This window comes from Penaeus chinensis, chromosome 14 (assembly GCF_019202785.1).
Source record: "Penaeus chinensis breed Huanghai No. 1 chromosome 14, ASM1920278v2, whole genome shotgun sequence".
Taxonomy (NCBI): Eukaryota; Metazoa; Arthropoda; class Malacostraca; order Decapoda; family Penaeidae; genus Penaeus; species Penaeus chinensis.
The window spans coordinates 14,405,402-14,412,901 of record NC_061832.1 but is presented as its reverse complement, the minus strand read 5'-3'; the positions used below and the strand labels follow the sequence as shown (position 1 = coordinate 14,412,901).

The window sequence follows — 7,500 nt, the reverse complement described above, 5'->3', positions numbered from 1 at the left end:
GGATGCTCAATGACTGCTAAAGTTCTCGTCATGAGGAAAGAGTTAGACCTCCCTTCTATTCACAGTCGTGTCATCCAAGTTAACACCATACTTGGCATCAGACTCCTGCAGTTTCAGCCTTGACCACAACTCTCCAATATCTTATCAAATGAGATAAATTATAGAGTTAGGTATGCCCGACCTCGATACTCGAATCTCATACAGTCCAACTTAGAATGGAAAACTAAAACTGCTCATACTATCATGTTCTTCAATGTATGGAACAACGAAGCTATTAATATTCCAGATACAGTAATTGCTGCTCCTTGGCACAGAACTCATGTACATGCTTATATTGATAAATTAATAGGGTCTAAATCTTTGGCTTCAAAAATGGAACTAAAAGCTCACTACTTGAAATATATAGATGGCATTCTACATCCCTCTCATGGTACGCCCCCACTTGCAATCTACTGTGATGCCTCCACTGATCCTCATGGAGCAACAGGGATTGGTGTGGTAATTCCTGATATAGGTCTTGAAGAAAGTGTGTGCATTTCCAACTGGACAAGCACAACTGATGCCGAGTCAGTAGCTATACATCGTGCCAATAAGAAAGGTAGTGAGCAACAGCGACACCTGGCTGTCTTCACAGACAGCCAAGGCGCTCTCCAAAGGCTTACTGCATTCAATCCAGAAAACATGATAACTAGGAATATCCTTCACCAAATTTTCAAACTATCAGAACGGGGTACTCAAGTGTCACTATACTGGATACCCTCTCATATAGGAATATCACTATGTGACAGGGTTGATCAATTAGCCAGGTTAGCACTTTCCCATGAAGATCCATATTATGTAATACCACTATCTCTCAATCAAATGAAAAAACGAGTTATCAACTGTCTTAGAGATTATGAGGGTCAGGTATGGACCACTGAAAAGATGAAAAAAGACGGACATGGTACTATCTGGCATTACGAGAGTATTGCTGGGACATCACATTTAGACAAACCCTATAAAATCTATCCCGGACTGTCTAGGAGACAACAGGTTACATTAACTAGGCTACTAGTTTTGGATGCAAAACTTGTTTCATATCACCATTGCAAACTGTGCAAGGCACCCAAGTCGCATAATCTCACTCATTACTTACTATGTTGCATAAAGACTGCATCCTATCGATCAAGTAGTACTGTTCACAGATTAGCACTTGTTGATTATATTAACTTTATTATAGACACTGGTCTTGTCTTTGACATGATACGTGATATAAACGGTTTTATACCAGCCAGATGATATTTTAATACAATGATAATAGCACAGCCTTTAAGGCATGTATGTAACACTAATGTTTGACTGATGGCCCTCTACAAAAATAGAAGCACAGCCAGTTTGGATAGATGCTTTGGTATCTTACCCTGGCTTTTTGCAGGGCATGTACACTGTTCTGTAAATAAATGTTATCAAATCAAATCAAATCTCTCTCTCACTCACACATACACACATACACACACACACAAACACACAATCATTTCCTCCCGACACCCAATCCCCTTCCATACACACAATCACTCCCCCCCCCCCCCACACACACACATCCACTCGCTCCCACCAAATCTTCCCAATTCCACGCCCACAACCACGCCCACACATCTTCCTTCAACACATACGACTTCTGACTACACCCACAAATACCCTCCCCCCTCCCTGCCTGCCCACGCATCCACATCCTCTCCCCAACCCGCACCCATACCCACCCTCCCTCCCTCCCTCCCCACCACATCCACCTCCCCCTCCCTCCCACCCCACCCACACCTTCCCCCACCTCCCTCCCTCCCCGCCCACACCCCCCTCCTCTCTCCCTCCCTCCCCGCCCACACCCCCCTCCTCTCTTCCTCCCTCCCCACCACACCCTCCACCCTCCCTCCCTCCTTCACCCCAACCACACCATCCCCCCTCCTCCCTCCCTCCCCTCCCCGCCCCACACCCCCCTCCTCTCCCTCCCTCCCTCCTTCACCCCACCCACACCTTCCCCCACCTCCCTCCCTCCTAACCACACCCTCCTCTCTCCCTCCCACCCCAACCACACCCTCCCCCCTCCTCCCAACCACACCTTCCCCCACCTCCCTCCTTCCCCACCCTCCACCCTCAACCCTCCCTTCCAACCACACCCTCCCTCCCTCCCTCCCTTCCTCCTTCACCCCACCCACACCCCTCCCTCCCTCCCTCCCTCCCTCCCTTCCCTCCCTCCTTCACCCCCCCTCCCCCCCCCCCCTCCCGAACCACCTGCGACTCACCTAGGCCCAGGGACGTAAGGAAGGTGGTGATGTGGAGCAGCAGCCCGGAGAGCATCCTCGCTCCACCTGCGGGAGAGAAAGAGAGAAAAATGATAATAATGAGGAGGAAATAAAAAAAAAATAATAATGAGGAGGAAAAAAACAATAATCAGGTGGAAGAAAATAATAATGAGGAGGAAAAACAATAATAATGAGGAAAAAAAAACAATAATCAGGTGGGAAAACAAATAATAATGAGGAAAACAAATAATAATGAGGAGGAAAAAAATAATAATGAGGAAAACAAATAATGAGGGGGGAAATAATGAGGACAAAAATAATAATGAGGAGGGAAAATAATAATAATGAGGAGGACAAAAACAATAATCAGGTGGAAGAAAATAATAATGAGGAAAAAAAATAATAATGAGGAAAAAAATAATAATGAGGGGAAAAAAATAATGAGGAAAAAATAATGAGGGGGAAATAATAATGGACAAAAATAATAATGAGGAGGGAAAAAACAACAAAAATAATGAGGAGGAAAAAAAATAATCAGGTGGAAGAAAATAATAATGAGGAAAAAAAATAATGAGGAACAAAAAATAATGTGAAAAATGTTACAGACGGGGGGCTCAAATGAAAAAATATATAAAAATAAAAGAAAACGAACAAAAAAATAATTAAAAAATGAAAGATGAAAACAGTAACTCGATGGATCTCACGTAGATGGAAAGAAAAGGAAAAGAAAATAATAATGATGAAAGGGGAAAATTTCCACCTTGAAATGCCGTTACGAACAAGGCCTTCAATAAACTCGCCGAAAATCACAAATAGGGAGAAAAAAAAAACGGAAGAGAACAATAAAAACTCAGAATCAAAGAAAATAAAGAGAAAACGATGAAAAGCAGAATAGGAAAGAAAATATTAAAACCTAAAATAAAATAAGAGAAAAACGTAAACCTACAATAACGGAAAAGAAAAAAATAACATAAAACCAGAATAAAAGAAAAGAAATATTGAAAACCATAATAAAAGCACAAATGGAAAATGGTACGTCACTAAGAGAATTCATGGGAAGAGCAAAAATAATAATAATAACAATAATAATAATAATAATAATAATAATAATAATGATAATAACAACAATGATAATAATAATAGCAATAATAACAATAATAATAACAATAATGATGACAATAATGATGATAATAATAACAATAATAATACTAATAATGATAATAATAATAATAATAGCAATAATAACAATAATAACAATAATAATAACAATAATGATGACAATAATGATGATGATAATAACAATAATAACAATAATAATGATAACAATAATAATATCAACAATAAACAATAAAAAAGGCACGCCACGAAGAGAATTCACGGGAAGAGCAGCTCCGTTGAACTCCTAATGCCCCTAATGCCTTCCCCAGAACCATGCACGAGAAATCAGAACGGAATGATGATGCGGCCTGACATGAATGGCTAAATACCACGTAACAACAACGGCTGTCCTGGTGTTTAAGGTATGATTGTCATGTTTCTTCTTGTTCATTCACTGATGTCATGCATTCTTTCTTATTGCAAGGCTGATTAATGTCGTTAGCTTATTGTCATTAAGCTAACGATATGTTCATTCATTAATTCATTCACTACTGTCCTTCATTAATGTATTTTTATTATTCATTAATGATAAAGTACTTTCATCACTGTATTGTAATACTTTTTTTTTCTAATAAATGTATCAGTTAAAATGTATCATCTTCGCATTATTAATATTTATCAAAAGAAATTTGGAAAAATACGTAAATTCATTTTATATTCACAATCTAATTACAGCTCTTCCATCACCAAAATAAAACGCAAAATCACACAAAAACAAGAACAAGAAAAGCCTACTTATAAGATACATTAATAAAATATAACATTTCGCCCTAATACTAACAGAGAAAATTACAAACCGAAAAAACGGCAGAAAGAGCAAATGGCAGTGAGGTCTCGCCCAGGGCTATGGCAAGGAGGTCTCGCCCAGGGCTATGGCAAGGAGGTCTCGCCCAGGGCTATGGCAAGGAGGTCTCGCCCAGGGCTATGGCAAGGAGGTCTCGCCCAGGCCTATGGCTGAGAGGTCTCGCCCAGGGCTTTGGCAAGGAGGTCTCGCCCAGGCCTATGGCTGAGAGGTCTCGCCCAGGCCTATGGCTGAGAGGTCTCGCCCAGGCCTATGGCTGAGAGGTCTCGCCCAGGCCTATGGCTGAGAGGTCTCGCCCAGGCCTATGGCTGAGAGGTCTCGCCCAGGCCTATGGCTGAGAGGTCTCGCCCAGGCCTATGGCTGAGAGGTCTCGCCCAGGCCTATGGCTGAGAGGTCTTGCCCAGGCCTATGGCTGAGAGGTCTCGCCCAGGCCTATGGCTGAGAGGTCTCGCCCAGGCCTATGGCTGAGAGGTCTCGCCCAGGCCTATGGCTGAGAGGTCTCGCCCAGGCCTATGGCAGAGAGGTCTAGCCCAGGCCTATGGCTGAGAGGTCTAGCCCAGGCCTATGGCAGAGAGGTCTAGCCCAGGCCTATGGCAGGCAGGTCTAGCCCAGGCCTATGGCTGAGAGGACTCGCCCAGGCCTATGGCTGAGAGGTCTCGCCCAGGCCTATGGCTGAGAGGACTCGCCCAGGCCTATGTCAGTGAGGTCTAGCCCAGGCCTATGGCTGAGAGGTCTAGCCCAGGCCTATGGCAGAGAGGTCTAGCCCAGGCCTATGGCAGGCAGGTCTAGCCCAGGCCTATGGCTGAGAGGTCTCGCCCAGGCCTATGTCAGTGAGGTCTAGCCCATGGCTATGGCAAGGAGGTCTCGCCCAGGCCTATGGCTAAGAGGTCTCGCCCAGGCCTATGGCTAAGAGGTCTCGCCCAGGCTTATGGCTGAGAGGTCTCGCCCAGGCCTATGGCTGAGAGGTCTCGCCCAGGCCTATGGCAGTGAGGTCTAGCCCAGGCCTATGGCAGAGAGGTCTCGCCCAGGGCTTTAGCAAGGAGGTCTCGCCCAGGCCTATGGCTGAGAGGTCTCGCCCAGGGCTTTGGCAAGGAGGTCTCGCCCAGGCCTATGGCTGAGAGGTCTCGCCCAGGCCTATGGCTGAGAGGTCTCGCCCAGGCCTATGGCTGAGAGGTCTCGCCCAGGCCTATGGCTGAGAGGTCTCGCCCAGGCCTATGGCTGAGAGGTCTCGCCCAGGCCTATGGCTGAGAGGTCTCGCCCAGGCCTATGGCTGAGAGGTCTTGCCCAGGCCTATGGCTGAGAGGTCTCGCCCAGGCCTATGGCTGAGAGGTCTCGCCCAGGCCTATGGCTGAGAGGTCTCGCCCAGGCCTATGGCTGAGAGGTCTCGCCCAGGCCTATGGCTGAGAGGTCTCGCCCAGGCCTATGGCTGAGAGGTCTTGCCCAGGCCTATGGCTGAGAGGTCTCGCCCAGGCCTATGGCTGAGAGGTCTCGCCCAGGCCTATGGCAGTGAGGTCTAGCCCAGGCCTATGGCAGAGAGGTCTCGCCCAGGCCTATGGCAGAGAGGTCTAGCCCAGGCCTATGGCAGAGAGGTCTAGCCCAGGCCTATGGCAAAGAGGTCTAGCCCAGGCCTATGGCAGTGGAGAACCATGACAAGGACTTCCGAACGGTCACGAAAACCACTTACGAAACAATGCTAGGCCTTGACAGAAAAGGAAATCGACGACAAAAGAAGGAATGGAAAGGGGATTTTTTTTTTTAAAGTGTTTAGAAAGATATACAAAGACAAAGTGAAAAAAAAAAATATAATGAGAAAACGGACTAAAGAGAAAAACAGAAAACTGAATAAAAAGCGAGAGAAAAAACTGAAAACGGAATTAGAAGAAAAATCATTTCAACAACCATACAAGGGGACAAAAAAAAAAGAAAGAAAAAAATATATAAATAAAATAAACACACACACACACACACACACACACACACACACACACACAGAGGTCAAGGCTCGCAGGTCGAGAACCAATCCGCTGAACCGCCGACCAGATAACCTACAATGACACAAAACCCACACGACCCAAAACGTCATACCACGCACTTCACATAAAAACATATTTTCCTATTCATTTTTCTGTGTAACTTCCTTCTAATTTTCTTTATGCTTTGTCTAATCCTCTTGCAATGAGTATTTCTTGCAAAAACCCCCACGACCCAAAACCCCCACGACGAGACCCATGACCACGAGTCGTGTTACCCGCCGCGGGCCCGCCTAGATTCCGCGCCTGGCGATACTAAAGGGATGCTGTCCCTCGACTTTTTCAGAAATTATATAAAAAAAGAAAAGACGATATGATATTGGGGGGGGAGGGGGCGTGTAGAAACAAAAGGAAAGGGGGCAAACGGGGGCGTGTAAAAAAAACAAAACAAAGCCATAAAGGGGGAAATGGGGGGGGGGGGCGTGTAAAAAAAGGAAAAAAAAAAGAAGGGGAAATGGGGGGGGGCGTGTAAAAAAAGAAGAAAAAAAAAAAATAAAAGAGGGAAATGGGAGGGGGGGAGGGAGGAGATTGCATTTTCTTGCTCCTATCACTTCCCGCGGAATTAAATCTCTATTACTTAGGATTGAGAATCTGGGGGTCTTTTAAGGGTTAAATTTAGGGTCCTGAAGTTTTAAATATCCGAGGGATTTAGGATTTAAGTTTTAATCCAAGGGTCTGGGATTTTAGGATTTAGGGAAGTTTGGAAATCCAAGGTTCAGGGAATTTAGGATTTAGGGAAACTTGGGAATTAAAATTTCAGGGATTTTAGGATTTAAGGAATCCAATATATGGGATTTATCGGTCACAATAATCATTAAGACTTATAGGATTCAATAATTAAGATTCAAATGATTAATAATTCGATTTATTTGGACCCACAGGATTTAAGTTTCGGAATTTTAAGATTTCGGACACAGGAAGACCACCACAAAAAAGATCTAAGCAAATAAAGAAAGAAAATGGAGTAATCACATAAAGCTGCAATCGAGAAGCAACCAGTTTGACTGAAAAAAAGAGAGACAAAAGAAAAAAGAAAAGGAAAAAAAGGAAAGAAAAAAAGAAAAAAAAGGAAAGAAAAAGAAAAAAAAAAGAAAAAAAGAAAAAAAAGGAAAGAAAAAAGAAGAAAAATTTATAGATAAAAGAAAAAAAAAAAGGAAAAAAGGAAAGAAAAAAGAAAAAAAAGAGAAAAAAAGGAAGGCGGGGAAAAAAAACGGGAAATATCAAGTCCCGG

The 7,500-nt window shown here is 44.1% G+C and overlaps 1 protein-coding gene across 3 annotated transcripts in view; it reads right to left on the bottom strand.

The window, feature by feature from the left end:
• Nucleotides 1-7,500, bottom strand: part of LOC125032593 (sphingomyelin phosphodiesterase-like) — a 76,850-nt gene that overhangs the window by 13,950 nt on the left and 55,400 nt on the right. For all 3 annotated transcript variants that reach the window (XM_047623845.1, XM_047623847.1, XM_047623846.1), the window contains exon 2: nt 2,280-2,345. In XM_047623845.1, coding sequence (XP_047479801.1) covers nt 2,280-2,345 — 66 coding nt within the window. The remainder of the gene's footprint in view (nt 1-2,279; nt 2,346-7,500) is intronic.